The following is an 18,242-nucleotide window of genomic DNA, read 5'->3' as shown; positions in this document are numbered from 1 at the left end:
AGATGTTCAGAAAAATTCCTAGGTCAATTTATTTATCAGTTATTTATTTAAAACATTTTTTGAATTATGATAATAATACTAACCTATCACTAACCCTTTTTACAATAACTCTACTTATTCCTTCTGTTCAATAATAATTTATATGATTATAAAATTCCAACATTCAAGGTGCTTAATTTTATAACTAACGGATGATTATCTGTCTTTGATTAGTGCCACCCATTGTTAGATCCAATGTTATATATTGAATGGTGTAAAAAAGATACGTGTGATGAAAAACCTCAAGAGTCTTGTGAAGCCCTAGAAGCATATGCCAGAGAATGTGGTCAACTTGGTATTTGTGCGGATTGGCGAAATAGTTTGTGTCCAGCAAAACAATGTCCCAATGGTTTTGAATATAGACCATGTGGTCCTGAATGTATTAAAACTTGCAAAGACGTAAGAGAAAATCGTGAATGTTTAAAGAAAGGTTTGTCAAGAGAGGGATGCTTCTGCCCAGAAGGACAAGTAAGATCGCATGATATTATTTTTTATTAAATTAATAAATGTTAAACTTTAAGGTGCTTTTAAATGATTCTTGCGTCGAAGAAACGGCGTGCAAAGTTTGTGACGATGAAGGACATCGTCCTGGAGACGTCTGGCAAAAGGACAAGTGTACCACTTGCACCTGCGCTGATACTAATATTAAGTGTGAAACACAAACTTGTCCCTCAATTGAAACCATTTGTGATCAGGGTTATAATGCTGTTAAACTACAGAACGAGAATAATGAATGCTGTGACAGATATATATGTGGTAAGTAAATATTTTTTCAATATTTATAATTTTCTAAAACATTTTATGTATATTTTCAGTTGCTGTAACACCAACTTATACCTGCGAACCCCCGCAAAAATTAAACTGTGCTCAAGACCAGGACATGAAGCTGATTACAAACTCTAATGGATGTCAACAGTTCATTTGTCAATGCAAATCTAGTGAAGATTGTGAACCGGTTGATCTCACTTCTACTGAGCCGGGTGTTACTGTGATGATGAATACAAGCGGTTGTTGTCCCGTTGCGGAGAAAATTTGTAAGATTGAAAACTGTCCAGGTAATCCTGATTGTCCTAAATATTATACTGTTGAAAATACCACAATTCCTGGTAAATGTTGCCCATTGTATGATTGTGTCCCACCTCTCGATAAATGCATCTATAATCTTACATATACTAACGGAGAAAAAGGTGGAGAAAGACCAAGAAATCAATATGAAAAGCAGCAAGTCCTGAAGGAGGTGAGTTTTTGTAACAATTGTCAAAAACAGTATTTTTACTAGTAGTTTAAGCTTAATTGATTCAAATAATTGATACACAATACACGATGAATTTTTTGCTCTCTTATATTTCATTTAAATAAAACATTAATCGTAATAATTCCTAACTAGACAATTTTTGGAAGATTGTTTTTGGGGATAGACATTTATTTATTTGTATATTTTCAGATCGGAGAATATTGGAACGATGGGCCTTGCAGACAGTGCCAATGTATTCGTTCCCCACCTAAAAAGGCATCCTATGAATGCACTATCACTGATTGTCCTTCAGTACATGATTCTTCTGATATCAATGATTATGTACTTGACGAAATATTAGTGGAAAATCAATGTTGTCCCACTATCATTCGTACAGCTTGTAAACACGACAACAAAATATATAAACCAGGAGAAAAATGGCCTGCCTCAGAAAACGACTCTTGCACTATGTTAAAATGCGTCAAGATAAACGAAAATGTTCAGAAAGAAAAGGAGATAATCACATGTGATACTAAATGCGATTTAGGATGGGAATACCAACCATCAAAGTCAGATTCTAAATTGTGTTGTGGTTCTTGTATACCTGTAGCTTGTGTAGCGGATGGAATTGTTCGTAATGTAGGGGAGGAATGGACATCTGGAGATTTTTGTACCAGATACGCATGTAATGATGTAAATGGTTCCGTAAGTTCTAATCAATATTTTGTTTCAAAATTCGCACTCAAAAAAAATTTAAATGTTTTAGTTACAAGTTCAGTCATCGTTGACCAATTGTTCTAAAATATCTGAAGAACTTTTAAAAGAATATGACTATGAAGTGAAGAAAATTGAGGGAGAGTGCTGTCCAACATTTACCATTGTTGGCTGTATTGTTGATGGACAAAAATATAAGGTTTCTATACTGAATTATTAATTAAAGAAATAATTGATAGCTTCGAAAAATTAAATATTCATTTTAGGTTGGTGAAAATTGGCTTTCACCTGATGGTGATAAGTGTAAATCATTTACCTGCACGCAGAACAGTTTTGGAGAAATAACTAAACAAGAGACGGTCGAAACTTGCAACACAAACTGTAGTAAGGTAAATAAAAAAAAAACGAAACTCAAGTAAAATTAAATATAGAAGTGGTACATTCTGTATATTCTTTTATAAGACAAGTTTATGGGACACCAAGTAATTAAAATTTCACAAAGTTTAAAATGTTTTAAAAACTCCATTAAGAAAAGAAATACAGTTATCCATGCTTTAAATCTTCAAGTTCAAGATCAACAGATGAAGCATTATATAGAAGTAGCTTAGTTCGTCCTAAATGCATTTGTCAAAGCCGTATCCTCAATTCCGAATTTATTCGTAGTTTTTGAAAGTATTTTACCTTAAGTACATGCTTTTTGACATAAGAATTCTCTTTCCTTTAGGGTTGGGAGTATAAAGAATCTGAGATTTCATGTTGTGGCACTTGTGAACAAGTGGCGTGTGTTGTAAATGAAGCTTTAAAATATCCCAACGAAACATGGCAAGAAGGCCCTTGTAAAGAATGCATGTGCGTTTTGTCTTTATCATCTGAACTAACATTAAATTGTACCACAACGGAATGTCCTCTGCTTAAAGATTCCCCAGATTATACAGATTACATTTTGGAGGAAGTTACACCTCCAGAAAATCAGTGTTGTTCTAATATAGTTCGAACGGCTTGCAAACACCACGATAAGGCATATTTATCTGGTGAAAAGTGGTCAATTATTGACAACGATTTTTGTAACATGATGGAATGTCTCAGTACTAATGGAAGTATGCAGAAAATAAAACAGACGATTGTGTGTCATGATAAATGCGATTTGGGATGGGAATATCGTCCACCCACTTCTGATTCTAAAGAATGTTGTGGAAGCTGTGTGCCAGTTGCTTGTGTGGTCGAAGGTATTGTGCATAATGTAGACGAAGAATGGACATCGGAAGACTTCTGTACCAAATATATTTGCTCTAATATAAACGAATCAGTGAGTACCTTTGAGAATAACTATTTTATATCACAAAACATTCAATTTTTGAAGATGAACATATTTCCTTTTTAATAATTTTTTAGTTATACGTTAAAACAGAAGCTGTAAACTGTCCGAAAATACCAGATGCACTTTTGGAAGAATATGTTTATGAATCAGTTGCACAGAAAGGAGAATGTTGTAAGAAAAATACGATTGTTGGGTGTAAAGTAAACGGTACAAAATACAAGGTCGGAGATATATGGTCATCTCCTGATGGAGATAAATGTAAATCTTTTAAGTGTACCATAAACAGCCTTGACGAAGTTACTAAACAAGAATTGATCGAGCCTTGCGATAAAAACTGTTCAAAAGTAATATACTAATAAAACCATCTGATAATCATTTAATTACTTCTCATTAACTATTTCAGTTGGGTTGGGAATATAAAGAATCTGAAACTTCATGTTGTGGTAGTTGTGAACAAATAGCGTGTGTCGTTAACGAAACATTAATATATCCTGGCGAAGTTTGGAAAGACGGTCCATGCAAAGAATGCAAATGTGTTTTATCACCATCCAACCGACTTTTACAGGAATGTACCACAAAGGAATGTTCCGCATTTAACGATTCACCAGATTACTCAGAATATTTCTTGGAAGAAGTTCCACCTCTAGAAGGCCACTGCTGTCCTACTTTTGTTCGCACAGCTTGTAAATTCGAAGAAAAGATATACCAACCCGGCGAAAAATGGCTTTCCAGTGAACACGATTTTTGTAATATGGTGGAATGTGTTAAAACAAACGGCAGCATCCAGAAAGAAAAGCGTACTATTGAATGCGATAAGGAATGTGATTTGGGATGGGAATATAAGCCACCCAAAAATTCAAGGCAATGTTGTGGCTCCTGTGTAGCTGTGGCTTGTGTAGTGGACGGAATTGAACATAAAGTCGATGAAAAGTGGACTTCTGATAATTATTGTACAAAATACAATTGTGCGTATCTGAATGGCTCGGTAAGTTTATAAAAACCGAAACAATTTGTTTCTTCTAAAATTATTAAAACCTTTTAGTTACAAGTTCAAGCTACAGAACTTGACTGTCCAATGGTACCTGACGAACTTCTTAGTGAATATGTTTACGAATCAGAAGATGTAAAAGGAGAATGTTGTAAAAAATATAAAATTACTGGTTGCAAAATGAACAGCAAAGAGTACAAGGTTTAAAATCAAAACTATTAATATGTTTATTTTTATTGGAAACATTCTTTCAGGTCGGAGAGACATGGACTTCCCCTGATGGCGATAAATGCAAATCTTACAGTTGTATCAAAAATAATAATGGCGAGATTATTAAGCAAGAATCAATAGAATCATGTCAAAGGAATTGTTCCAAGGTAACAGACTAGAATATTATATAATAACACATGCCCGCAACAATAAACAGATTCTGACAATGTATTATTTAATTCTATCAGACATTCGTAATGTGTATATTGGATACATTGGAAAATATATCCATTTACTAATAATTTAACAAAAGAGAAGATAGTGTACATTTCTAGGAATATTTCTGAAAAATCGTATGAAGAGTATAAAATGTTTTCTAGGGATGGGAATACAAAGAGTCAACCACATCTTGTTGTGGAATATGTGAACCAGTTGCATGTGTTTTAAATGATACCTTAAAATATGCAAATGATGAATGGAAATCCGAGGATGGCTGTATTACTTTCAGATGTGAATTTTTCAATGACCAAATGGCTGTGACAAGGTCAGAAGAATCTTGTCCAAATATAGATAACTGTCCTCCGCAAGATGTTTACATAAAGAACTGTTGCAAACATTGCAACATTACAAACGGTGTTTCTCAAGGTATAGGACAGATTGGCATTTGGACATTTTTATATTTATTTAAAGTAATAAATTTTAGTAAGCTGTGAATCAAGAGAGATTAACCCGAAAGAAACGGTTGGTTTGGTGAATGTCAATCGCCCTTCTCATGGTAACTGCGCTAATAAATATGAGTTGAAGAATTTCAAAGAGTGTAGTGGAAGGTGTCATTCATCAACTGTATTCAATTCAAGTAAGTTTTATCCATAATTTTATACAGAATGCAATACTTTTCAATATGCAGCGAGGAGTGATCTTAATTTTAAATAGCTTAAATTTAATGTTATACGTCTTCTGCTGGCATTTTCAGATAAAGATGAAAAAGTTGCCAATGTTAAGTCATTAATTTTAACACATATGTATTAACAAGAGATCTACATCGTTTAATTAAGATTTATTGTTTCTATACAAAAGCCTGAGAGCTAAAAATTTAAAAATCATCGTCCTGACTAATACTTCTACTTTCTTTGGTGGATATATATATAAAAGCAAATGTTGGGAAAAAATTATCTTAATTAAAAATTATCCGAATAAGATGAATTTGATTATATTGGCATTATTTTATGCACTGCAAATTCTTTTTGCTTATAGAAACTGGCTCACACGAATCGAAATGCGAATGTTGTCAAGCAACCAAATACGAACCACTTTTTGTTGAATTGGAGTGTGAAGATGGTTACAAATACAAGAAACAGATAGCTGTTCCTGTAGAGTGCGGTTGTGAAAGTTGTTCTAATAGCTTTACCAAAACAGGAGGCACAAAGAGCAGTAGAAAGACTGGTTAAATGATATGAGTAATATCTACTGTTTGAAAATGTTATTTAACGTTTATTAATTTTCTGAAATATATTTAAATATTTATGCGGATTGCATTGTGTATTTTTGTTCAATTTAATGACCTTTGACTTTTTAATTAAAAATAATAATAATAAGCTTATGCTTTGATAAAAGTATTTTTAATAAATAATAACAGCAAAATTAATAATAATAATAATAATACCATTAAGAAAAGTATCAAAACGACTAATCGTAACAAAATAACTACGTAAATTAAGGCACCAATCAATTATACTGAATTTGAGAACTAACATTTGGACTTTTCTGTTATTATAAAAACAACAAATATAAATAGCTTTGGCGACAGAATTTCTTTTTCTAAAAAGAAATTAATCAGCTGGGATAGCTTGAACATGACAGTTCATTTATATAGATCTTTTAAGTATGAAAACTGCAGTCTTTTATTCTTCGACTTGCAAAACGTCACTAGTCAGAGTATGCAGTCTTTCATCATATAAGCGTTTGGCATAGTTGACTTGTTGTGATACCCACCGAGCTAAGTCATACGAGTCGCAGCGAATTATTGGCCTTTTTATAGCATCTTGATAAAGGGCAGTACTATTTGCATTCGATACTTTCATCGTTATTTCTATATAATAGCGACTATCAGAACCTTCTGAGACAGTCACGGGTTGACACTGTTGTAAATCGCTACGCAAAAATATACTTTATCATTTTTTACAAAACAAGTTTCATCCAAAAATTTTAACTTCCTAATTTGTAGTAAACTATATATAAACAAAAAACTTGCCATACCTTAAATAAACTTCTAGTTGAACAGTATTGAGGCCCACTATCCATATTTTTTGATTCGAAACAAGTATTTTCAAGTCTTCAGAATTCAAACGTTCAAACGCCACCAGATGTTCAGAAAAATTCCTAGGTCAATTTATTTATCAGTTATTTATTTAAAACATTTTTTGAATTATGATAATAATACTAACCTATCACTAACCGTGTACAAAAGTTGTTGCGCTTTGCTTTGCTTTTTACTGTAGGGGGGAAGTAAACCACCTGTTCCCCATACACAACGAGGCAATCTTGATCGGTCAGGGCTGATCCGGCTTTAGTAAAACAAAAAAATAAAAAAAAAATAGTTTAAGAAATATTACTAAACTTACCTTCTGCTAGTTTCTCTGACAGCTCTTGCAGTTTCTGATGCTAAATCNTAAAAAATAATAATTTTAATTACCTGTTGAATAGTAAGGAGTATTTTCAAACCTGATTTCAATGTCTCTTTTGAGTTTATTAACAACAAGTAATGAAGACCTAACTGTTACCAGTTTTTGTGCTAATCCTTTTAAAGCAACATCAAAAACAATCCTAATATTTGGCGGTTCCCTTAATGTCTGAAATAAAATTAACTGTTTGTTCTGTGCCCTTGCATAATATAAAAATGAACTCACTCTGCTATGAACTTCAGGAGCAGCATGCCTGAAGTAAATTCCGACTTTATCCACAGTTACTGGATGAACAGAATGCCAACCTTCCACTTTAACACATAACTGATGCATTTTTAAGGTGTGAGAGTCTTTATGTCTCTTTTTTTCTTAAAGAAAATAATAAACATTTAGACTTCACAAGTCATAATTTCTGCAAGATAAATACCTCGACTTCTGAATGTGAAAGGAATACTTTCTCCTGGTGCCACCAAAACCCACCTTTCTGTCACTTCCAATGATTCATGCAAATTAAATGAAGAATCCATTTCATTAATTAATGTGGTGAAGTACAAGGGGCATCCCGTATCATTTTTCAGAACAAAAGGGACAAAAGGAGAACGACTCTTGTAATTATGAATATTTTTGGATTCTTGAACATTGTTCTCTAAATAAATGTCCTGCATCCAATTGTTTTTGACTTGTTGATATAATTCAGTAAATGTAGATGTTACGTTCAAGTTTAATATCTCTTTTGATTCAACCGTAATTTGAAGACGATTTTGTATCAGGCTGGATGATATAACATTGTCCCATAAGACATGACACCTACAAAAGTAAAATATTAACGTTTGTACATATAAACGCAATTATGATCCTATTTCAATAAAACTTAAAAGTTTTAAGATAAATTTCTCTTCAAGATTAATTGTTAGCTTTTTCAAATTTACAATCAGATGCTAAAAGAATAGAAAATATTAAGAAGATTATTTAATTTCTTATTTGTGCTTCATACTTTGAAAATGACAGCATTTTCATTAGGGGTTGGTTGAATTTCTGTTGAAATATCTAATGCTGGAAGCTTATAGTATTCATCATCATTTCTATTAGTTTTTGGAGGTGTTACATACAGCAGAACAGGCACTGTAGTGTCTAAAAGCTTAAAAAATAAGGAAAATTTAGAAAGTGTACTTTTCTGAAAAGTTAAATGCGTAATTACCTGATTGTCGACCTGAATATCTCTCACACTGATGCAAAATGTTCTAGCAATTTTTGTAATTACAGTTTCTCCCACAATTGTTTCAAACTTGGCATATAAAAGCTCTTCAAATGGTTTCCTAGTAACAACACTGATTCCCACCCCAGCTAATTTAAGGGTACACTGATACTCTGTTTTCTTAGCATCATCGTCATCTTGATTACTATAACGTGTGAACTTTGGTCTTTGCTTTTTAACTATTTTATTCCATTCACGCTCATCTGGTACAGCATAAACGCTTTTTTCATGCATATCCCTAATATTAAGGACACGTGTAGGACCGTCGGTCGATATTTCAACTGATAATACACCCGAACCTGGTCTCAATCTTTGCCGGGTAACAGCTTGTTCCAGAGGAATACCTGTTTCAGTTGTACGATGACATATTGGCTGAGGAAGCCCTAGTATTGCTGCGTTCCCTATTAAAATCATAGAAATGAATTTTTTGTTTGAAAGGCTGAATTTGGCATTTTAGTGCACACAAAATATAAAAAATTAATGTACAAATGCACATAAACTACGTAGATATTATTTCTATTTCATCTATTTAAATAACAAAAACAACATTTTACAATAAAAGTACATTCAATTTTACCATACACCACGTGAAATTTGTTAGTAACGTTATGTCTTCTTTTGAATTGCTATAATGTTTATATTCCAAAACATTTCTATTTGGGTCATAATGTTATTATTGATCTACCAGATGCATATTTTAGTATTACAAGACAAGACTGGTCATAAAGTCAGTATGACAGGGCAGTTAAAAGTCCATTAAATAGGGATCATTCAAGTATTACGTAAACAGAATTTTAGTATAATTTTTAACGCCCCCCACCTCATTGTCAGCAAAAATAAACATAAAGTGAATTTCTCTATCCCTCGGGAACAGTACTTTTTCTTCTGGATAAAAGGTACCCAATGTCCTTTTCTGTACCGTTGAGAATGTGTCTACAAAATTTCATGATGATCGGTTGAGTAGTTAAGGCGTGAAAAAATAACAAACAAACTCACATTCACAATATTTATAATATTAGTTAGGATAAAGGAATTTAATGTACCAATCTTCATCATAAGGTCATCAGTCCCAAGACTGGTTGGACACGTACCTCCACTCTTTCCTATCCTAAGCTAAACTTAAATTTCGCATTTCCCTAAAACTAGAACAGCCCACATCCACAAGTAAGGCTGCTATTATATTTGTTCCGAACAAAATCTATCAAATTTTGCAGAAAGAGTAAATAAATAAATATTGCTGATGTAATCACGATCGAAACCCCCCTCTCGTCCACATGACATCAAAAATAAAAAAGTAAAGACCTCCTGCCCTCCCTGGGTACTTACGTAATACTTGAATGGCCTCTCAGTTGCAATTTTAAATCTAAGTATATAAATAATTTGGATGCACTTATACTGTGTTAATGACTCAAAAATAAATTTATGGAATGCGGACACTAATACAATGTGTGATATAAAAATAAACAATCAGGTGTTTTTGACATACCTATGTACAATTGTAAAATATTTAAATCCAAAATTAAAAAAACACGTAAGAGGAATTAGTCATTGAAAGCACGATTTTAAAAAGTGTACTAAGCAATGTTAATTTGTTTAAAGCAGGTAATAAAATAAAAAAACCTCATAATTTGTGAATATACATACACCTTGTCCAGTTTCCAAAATTTTTGCCCCCCTTCACTGAAATTTTTACACTTTATTTTTAAATTGAGATAAAAACATAGACAACCGAATTTTAAATTTTGTTCCAAAAAATTACTTGCATTAATAAAAAAGGCAATATTACATTTATAACGACATATATAAAACATACCAGGTCTTAACCCAAAGAATCCATCCTGGGCTTGCACGCACATTTTATAATGGGCACAACACAAACGGCCATCGTCGGTGAACCGCCACGTTTGAGTCGATCGACGTCTAGAATCGGGTTTGCGCAGCATTAATCTGTTGTATGTATTCGGTTGTGGAGCTGGTCCTTCAATGTCCAAAACCAATACATTATCTGATCTGGGTTGCTGCGGATGGGATGGTGGGCTGCTACCTTCATGTTGCAACTGACCCGATGCTGTCATACGCCACAATTGTGATCGCTGACCGGGAATTTTGCGATTCAGTATCACCTGCTTGCTATTGACCACATCTAGGACTAACTGTTGGTTCTCGACATCCATTGGGTCATTTAGGACATCTTCTCCACTGTTAAAAAAATATTAAATTTCAGAATACCGTAAAAATGTCTTAGTTATGAAAATAATCAACGAAAATTTTTAAGATATTTTATATGCCAAAACTAAGGGATGAAAATAACAAGTCTGCTCATTGTATTACTGTTGACCATTTGCACATGAAATGTCGACAGAAAATAAAGCATATACGACTAAAAGCCAATAAGATCAATGGTGGTACAATGCCTACTAATTTGTCATAAACTTCTGAAGTTATTAATAAGTCTTACTCTTTAAAAGTCCCCGCAAAGGCGATATAAATAAAGTTTTCGTAAGTGAGTTGGGGTACATTTCCAATTTTATTCATATCATAATTGTTGGAAACACCTCCAGGAGCCGAAACGGTCAAAAATGAAGATCCTGTAGGTTCATCCCAGGCGTAGGGTATGCTTGTATGAGCGCGAACATTACAGCGCAACAAATCTTTACAGCATGTCTGCCAAAACGTTAAGGGCACTTCAGAAAAATTGTCTACTCTTATTGGTGGTGGCATAGTATCTGCATCTGCGAATATAACGAAAAACGTTGCCCCCTCCAACACCACTTCCATTCGCAGAAAATATATTCGGCCCTGGGCATCCCTAGAAAAATAATTATCTTTATAATGCTAAAAAACAATGACAACCACAATTTCTCACTATATGAAAATCAAACATTAATGTGAAAATTATTTTCCCTTTATACGAACTATGAATTACCACAAGTTAATAAGGAAAATTTGTTGCTGTTGTCATACCCTCGCCGAAAATCGAACATGTAGCTTAGTGGCCAGAGCATTGGTGTGTAAAGCCGTGGGTCTCGGATTCAATTCCCGGCGAGGGTGTGACAACAGCAACAAATTTTCCTCATTAACTTGAGGTAATTTATAGTTGGAATAAATAGAAAATGAATTTTCATATTAATATTTGATATATTAACCACTATTAAATATCAAAAATTTTCCATATGTATCAATTTTGAAATTTTTATTTATCTATTAGTCTATTTTTCTGTCTAAAGCCTTATCTTATAATTTGTAAAAGAAATTTCTTTAGTTCTGTTATTTTTACGAAAGAGAAACGCTATTACAAATGCAAGAAAAATATTAAAAAATATTTAGTTTGAAAACACAGTGGACCAAAAGTGTGTTAAAAGTTCTTTAAACATTTACAAATATCTTTTACCTGACATTAACATGCATTGAATCATTTTCATCAATTTTTAATCCACCTGAAAAGCAACAGCTGGGAACATCTTCAATGAGAACACATAAAAGCTGCTCTTTATCTAACCGAGGCCAGTGAAAAGACATGTGACATCCTGGAGTAGTTTTACAATAGGTATTCTGGGATACAGGATCTGCCTGAAAATATGCTGTGTTTTAAAAAGCATACCAGAGTGGCAGGTAAATTCACATATCTTACAGGATTTACGAAATATTTTTGGGTAAAAGTTAATCGATAAGAGCTCTTATTGTGCAACTGATATCTAGGAGATATTGTAACTATTGAGGTCGACCTATATTTCCCACGTCCAACACGAACTTGTATGCCAATCAAGTACACGACGTCGGCACCACCATCTTTTAAACTCACATGTAATCTTCTTACTTGAGTACCTTTTCGTAAATGAAAGTTTTGGCACCACTGAAATACAAGTTACAGATAAATGATATAATAAGTTCGATTTCTACTAGGTTACAGAGTACACAGCAAAAATTATTTTCGTAATAGTATATAATGATAATTTCAGCCTGTTACTTAGTAAATACAGGAGGCGAGTAATCTTTCTTTATAAACATTTTTGGTATTATTTAAAAAGAGGTTCATTTTTTTTGAGGTATTAAATAAAAAAAAGAATTATAAAAGAAATTTTCTTACTATTGGGGTCCCATTAGAGTTTAGGGCGTTTCCAACACGTGCTGTTACAGTCGGACTAGCGTCCGAATCGGCAAAACTGAACAATAAAGGAGTTAACATTCGTGCTACTTCATGCTCTTCAAACTGACCGGCAGTTTCGGAAGTGACACCACCTTGTTTGAATACCAAAGGTAAACCCGTCTTATTTATAATCCAGAAAGGAGCCGAAAATGAAACCTAATAAATTTCATCATATTATTATCTTCTTGCAAAACATTTTTTAAATATTAAGGAATGAAAGGTTTACTCTACTTTTGTAGTAAAGTATATTTTTCATGTAGCTTTGAAAAAGTAAACAAATAATAATAATTCTGATAAATACATCCACTGTCAAAAAAAATATAGAGTAACATTAAAAAAATTGAAGCACCAAAATAGCTATTATTCTTTTACACCCACTTTCATTTTCTTTCAAAATAAGAAACTTACATTAATTCTTGCTTCTGAATTTGGAATAACGTTTGCTTGCAAGAAAAGACGACGCCCTGCATGGTCAGCAAGTCTAATACGACAGTTAAAAGGGGTCACACAATTTGATGGAACAAGGAGTTTACTGCTGATGGGAAAATTTTCCAAACACACAGTTATTTCAATTGCATCATCGGGATCAACCTATATTTCAAATGTACCATAAAATTTCACAAATAAATAAATATACAATTATTTCAACAGCTTACATTTGTCAAAGAGGCTTCACCTCCAGGCACTATTCTTCCACTTTCTTTGCAAATGTTATATGACAAGTCAACAGGCAACAAATTACTTATAAGTAAAATTGGTAGGACAGTTATAGTGTGGCCGGGCTGTAAATAATGCCCATTAACTCCCATTAATGCACTGGCTCTATCCGGAGGATAATTCTCTCTTTTAATCTCAATACAATATCTAAAATAGAGATAATTATTTATTTAAAATGTAAACATAATTAAATGCTGTATCAGTACTATACCTAAATAAATGATTTTTTGAAGTAGAAGACGACCGAAGTTCGTAACAACATTCTCCAGGAGTTATCACTTGTTTCCATGAAATGTGAGAACTACAGTACGAATACATAGTTTTTTGGCTTATAGGACGCATTGTTATTAGTGAATGAGCATGTGTAAGAGGAGCAGCTAACATTTCGTTTTTCTTTATCGTCATTGTTTTGTTTGCAATCCAAAACTCTTCTAAAAATTGAAGGTATTTAAAATGAAATCCAATATATAACAATTTTAGTTTTATAAAGTAAAAATAATAAGTAGTTTCGATATAATTAAACATTAAAAATAGATTTGCATAGGTATAAAACTTTTTGGTGGCCTTATAGCACTTAAATTTTAAATAACTGTAGATGCTGATTTTTCAATTCTAGTGGTAGTATAGGTATCACATTAATTGCTCTTAAAAAATAATAATTTTAATTACCTGTTGAATAGTAAGGAGTATTTTCAAACCTGATTTCAATGTCTCTTTTGAGTTTATTAACAACAAGTAATGAAGACCTAACTGTTACCAGTTTTTGTGCTAATCCTTTTAAAGCAACATCAAAAACAATCCTAATATTTGGCGGTTCCCTTAATGTCTGAAATAAAATTAACTGTTTGTTCTGTGCCCTTGCATAATATAAAAATGAACTCACTCTGCTATGAACTTCAGGAGCAGCATGCCTGAAGTAAATTCCGACTTTATCCACAGTTACTGGATGAACAGAATGCCAACCTTCCACTTTAACACATAACTGATGCATTTTTAAGGTGTGAGAGTCTTTATGTCTCTTTTTTTCTTAAAGAAAATAATAAACATTTAGACTTCACAAGTCATAATTTCTGCAAGATAAATACCTCGACTTCTGAATGTGAAAGGAATACTTTCTCCTGGTGCCACCAAAACCCACCTTTCTGTCACTTCCAATGATTCATGCAAATTAAATGAAGAATCCATTTCATTAATTAATGTGGTGAAGTACAAGGGGCATCCCGTATCATTTTTCAGAACAAAAGGGACAAAAGGAGAACGACTCTTGTAATTATGAATATTTTTGGATTCTTGAACATTGTTCTCTAAATAAATGTCCTGCATCCAATTGTTTTTGACTTGTTGATATAATTCAGTAAATGTAGATGTTACGTTCAAGTTTAATATCTCTTTTGATTCAACCGTAATTTGAAGACGATTTTGTATCAGGCTGGATGATATAACATTGTCCCATAAGACATGACACCTACAAAAGTAAAATATTAACGTTTGTACATATAAACGCAATTACCGTTTCAATTATTTCTTACTTCCATGGCTCAAGTATTGGTTCCCATCCAGATAGTACTCTATTATAATAATCAGCAGACAATGTGCATTCTAAAGCGCCATTTTTATTTGATTGTCCTTGATCTATTATCCCTGAATAATCCAAACATTGCCTTAAAAATAACTTGGAAAAAGATATTTCCAAAAGCGGCACATCTGAGTCACCACAGTCGTCAATTACAGCAAAAACTATACATCTGGCTTTTACCTGTAAAAACAGAAGTACGAATTACACCGATTTAGTTATTATGTAAATAATTTTCAAGAAATAGGATGTTGCATTTATTTTTATGTACGGCAAAATGAGTTTTAGCAACTTATAATAACCCACAAAGTGGCATCAAAGTCTGATCATTGGTTATATTCGTTCGCATACCTCCACAGCAGTGATGCTTGTTGGTGAAATTTTACTCTTTTCGAATTTTTCAATTTGACGAAGAGGTACGGCATTTTGGGTAAGCCACAATGCTGCATCATCTAATTTATGATCGCAAACGTCATATGCTTTAATACAATCGTCAATGGCAAACCCAAGGACAACCAATTTATATATTTCATCTAAAAGCAACACAATTTACAAATGATTTTTATAACAACATTACGTAATCTTGCCTTTCTTTGCAATTTCTCTGTTTTCTTTTGTACTTTTACTGTCTAGAAATTGTTGAGGTAAGGAGTTTAATATTTGCAAAAACATACGCATATCTCGATAAGATACGTGAACATTAAGATGGTTTAATTGAACCTGCAAGTTGAGTTAAAAATATTTTTAAAAATCAAGGGATATATTAGAAATGACATTACTTCCAATATTCTGGTATTTATTTCCATATTTAATGTAACAGGGTCAATAATAGATAGAGCAGTTTCTTCTTCCATCCCCAGTACACAAGAATATGCTTCACAGTTATTTAAATTCATTGATAGAGGTTTTTCGGTATCATAAGACTTGTACGTTACCACTGTTGTACTCTTTAATGACATAAAAATATATAAAGTTGTAATAAGGAAAGATCAGTCAATAACGAATTTGATTTGCATGCTGACAGTTCCGTATCTTACAAAATACAATCTTATAAATACAGGGATTATTTTATCACATGTTTTTGGTACTAAACAAAAAATAAGGTAAGAGTTAAAATTTAAAAACTTTATGGCATGGAACTTTAAATTTTAATTTCGCTGAATACCTTTAAAATTACAGCATTTGTGTCCCACTGAGAAATGTCTTGCACCATGACAATCTCAGAATCTGTAATATTGAGTTTTAATTCAAACGATCCTTTTTCGTTCTTCAAACTAGAAGATTCGTGAGTAGGTGAGGTTGGCTGCTCCTCTTCATAATTTGCAAAAATAAATTTCGCTGCAGACTCCCACCAATCAAAGATTGTCATCAAGCGCATGTTATTCAAAAGAATAGTGAATTTCGTTTTGTCCTGCTTTTTCCTACTATGAACCTCTAATTGAACAAGATCGTCTTGGCAATTGAAGACGATGGATTGCAGAATGTTTGTAAATACATTTTGCTTGTTGGAATTTTCGTTTTGAGATCTAGTATCTATCACTACGATCTCTTGAGATACTAAATCAACATCTTGACTAAAATTACTAAAGGACTCAACAGTGAGTTGCGATTTGATAAAATTCACACGAGCTATAGGTTCAGACTTGTAATTTGTATGTAAATCAAGTACTACATTCATCAGATTGAATTTTATGGAGAGAAGTGTCCATACATTTTCACTTGGCTAAAAAATATAAGTTCTTATTTTTTTTTAAAGTTTAATTATTGCAAAGGAGAAGGAAACATCAGTTATATAAAAAACTCAGCTTAATTCCTTATGTTATTAAAAGTAGGTATTTAAAAAATGTGCAGTTGAAAGTTCAAAGAAAGTATATTTTCACTAAATACCTTTATTACTTCCAAATTAGACTTTGAAACAGAGGGTAAAATGTGTTCAGTACACTCTCCCAAATTGTAAAAAAGTAACCCTTTGATAAGTTTATATTGTTGTACGTCCACTGTAATGTCTAAAGTCGATAATTCCCCTTGTATACTCATATCTGGAACTAAAATAAATAAAATATTATCAATATGATACTAATTTGTGGTAGGTTCTTATACCAGTATGATAAATATCGCTGAATAGATTTCTTTCCACTTGTATTTTTAGGTGACATTTGTTTTTCAAAAGGGATGCACCATTTCGTCTTATAACAGAACTTCCTAAAATCACGTGAGTGTCATTTATGGTCTTTGTTTTACTAGAACTTGTCTCCCTAACTCCGGTGAATAAGTCTACGTTTTGAAGTTCAATGAACATTATATCCAATAAACACTTTTTGCCTATAAATAACAAAAATATGATAAATAAGCTACAAAACTAATCTTTAAAACAATTTCACCTGCTTCTTTGTTTTTTACAACACTAATTACACCTTCATTGTCAGAATATTTAAAATCGTTGGTAACAATTAAATGCCCTAAATCAGCTATCAACAGGTCAGAACTTTTTGAACTAACTGGCAAATAGAGAACCGGAGCTTCCGCTTCCAAAATTACGGATAATTTTTTAATTTCATTCGTATTCTAAAATGATTGTATTTCAGAAATAAAAAATCGTCTATATCTTTAAGTAATTTTATACTTGTTGTCTACTAGTTGCAGTCCTAATACTTTGCATTACTGCTTGTAGGTGGGTAAAACGATTAAAAAACGCTTGTAGTTCTGCCACAAAACGTTTCGTGTGAACATATGAAACTGAGGACATTTCCAATTTAAGTTGTGCATCAAAATTTAAGACTTTGTTCGGAGAAAATCTACAAAGCCGCATATGTTAAACAACCACACAAGACTCAGTAAAAATGAACCAAATTGTTACCTCGTATAAATAAAAAGCAAAGCTTGTTTTCCAGATGTTAAAAATCTTTCTTTATATAACTGACCATGTAGTGTTAAATCTAATAGAGACATAGAACCTAAATGTCCTTTCACTTCTTTCTGGATTCCATCAGTTTTAATGCAAACTTCGACGTGGGAGATATTTACTTTTGCGAGATCGCTTTGAGGTTTAACCAATACTACATTAAGGGAGCGTATCGAAATGTTAGTTTCCTCGTTTTCTTTTTCTACAATATCTAAAATGCAGACATTTATACAAAAAATCTGCAAGATAATGATTAAAATTTATTATCACTTTTAGTGAATGCCTTTGATTCTTCGTCCTTTCTATGAGCCTGTTTGTAATCAGAAGGAGTCACACTAAAGAAGTCTATAACAATTACCCATGATTCTACATTAACTACTAAATCAAGGCAATTAAAATCAACAGATGTCGATCTTTCAACCTAGAAACATATTTACGTGAATTTTAACAAAATTATTTTTGCT

At 32.5% G+C, this 18,242-nt stretch overlaps 2 protein-coding genes across 2 annotated transcripts; one reads left to right on the top strand and one right to left on the bottom strand.

The window, feature by feature from the left end:
• Positions 1 to 188: 188 nt before the first annotated feature.
• On the top strand, positions 189 to 6,033 carry LOC108743677 (hemocytin). The gene is made up of 14 exons (XM_018479258.2): positions 189 to 507; positions 561 to 795; positions 855 to 1,276; positions 1,484 to 1,978; positions 2,040 to 2,186; positions 2,254 to 2,376; positions 2,712 to 3,293; positions 3,380 to 3,649; positions 3,709 to 4,290; positions 4,348 to 4,494; positions 4,548 to 4,670; positions 4,884 to 5,148; positions 5,207 to 5,359; positions 5,758 to 6,033. Exons 1-14 carry the CDS (start codon positions 235 to 237, stop codon positions 5,949 to 5,951), a joined length of 4,011 nt encoding a protein of 1,336 aa, XP_018334760.1. The 5' UTR covers positions 189 to 234; the 3' UTR covers positions 5,952 to 6,033.
• Positions 6,034 to 6,105: 72 nt separating this feature from the next.
• Positions 6,106 to 18,199, bottom strand: LOC108743675 (vacuolar protein sorting-associated protein 13D-like; the record flags this gene model as incomplete). The annotated part of the gene is made up of 29 exons (XM_025978167.1): positions 6,106 to 6,654; positions 6,760 to 6,882; positions 6,948 to 7,067; positions 7,125 to 7,195; positions 8,042 to 8,122; positions 8,179 to 8,322; positions 8,383 to 8,840; positions 10,253 to 10,638; positions 10,898 to 11,248; positions 11,831 to 12,009; positions 12,071 to 12,292; positions 12,527 to 12,742; positions 12,995 to 13,177; positions 13,243 to 13,450; positions 13,515 to 13,734; positions 13,973 to 14,129; positions 14,187 to 14,329; positions 14,389 to 14,768; positions 14,833 to 15,059; positions 15,228 to 15,409; positions 15,464 to 15,596; positions 15,656 to 15,823; positions 16,042 to 16,599; positions 16,764 to 16,921; positions 16,977 to 17,198; positions 17,258 to 17,441; positions 17,500 to 17,671; positions 17,734 to 17,989; positions 18,049 to 18,199. Coding segments are annotated over 29 exons (6,303 nt in total), but the record flags the coding sequence as incomplete, so codon positions are not given.
• Between the last annotated feature and the right edge of the window lie 43 nt (positions 18,200 to 18,242).

This window comes from Agrilus planipennis, unplaced genomic scaffold, assembly GCF_000699045.2.
Source record: "Agrilus planipennis isolate EAB-ADULT unplaced genomic scaffold, Apla_2.0 scaffold577, whole genome shotgun sequence".
Lineage (NCBI taxonomy): Eukaryota > Metazoa > Arthropoda > Insecta > Coleoptera > Buprestidae > Agrilus > Agrilus planipennis.
This window is presented reverse-complemented; position numbering and strand designations above follow the sequence as displayed.

Excerpts from the sequence above, each read along its gene's own strand:
- LOC108743677 (XM_018479258.2), top strand. The coding sequence starts at position 235 with ATGTTATATATTGAATGGTGTAAAAAAGATACGTGTGATGAAAAACCT. Across the intron at positions 508-560 it reads GCTTCTGCCCAGAAGGACAA|GTGCTTTTAAATGATTCTTG; the intron begins GTAAGATCGCAT and ends TTAAACTTTAAG. Across the intron at positions 5,360-5,757 it reads ATCAACTGTATTCAATTCAA|AAACTGGCTCACACGAATCG; the intron begins GTAAGTTTTATC and ends TTTTGCTTATAG.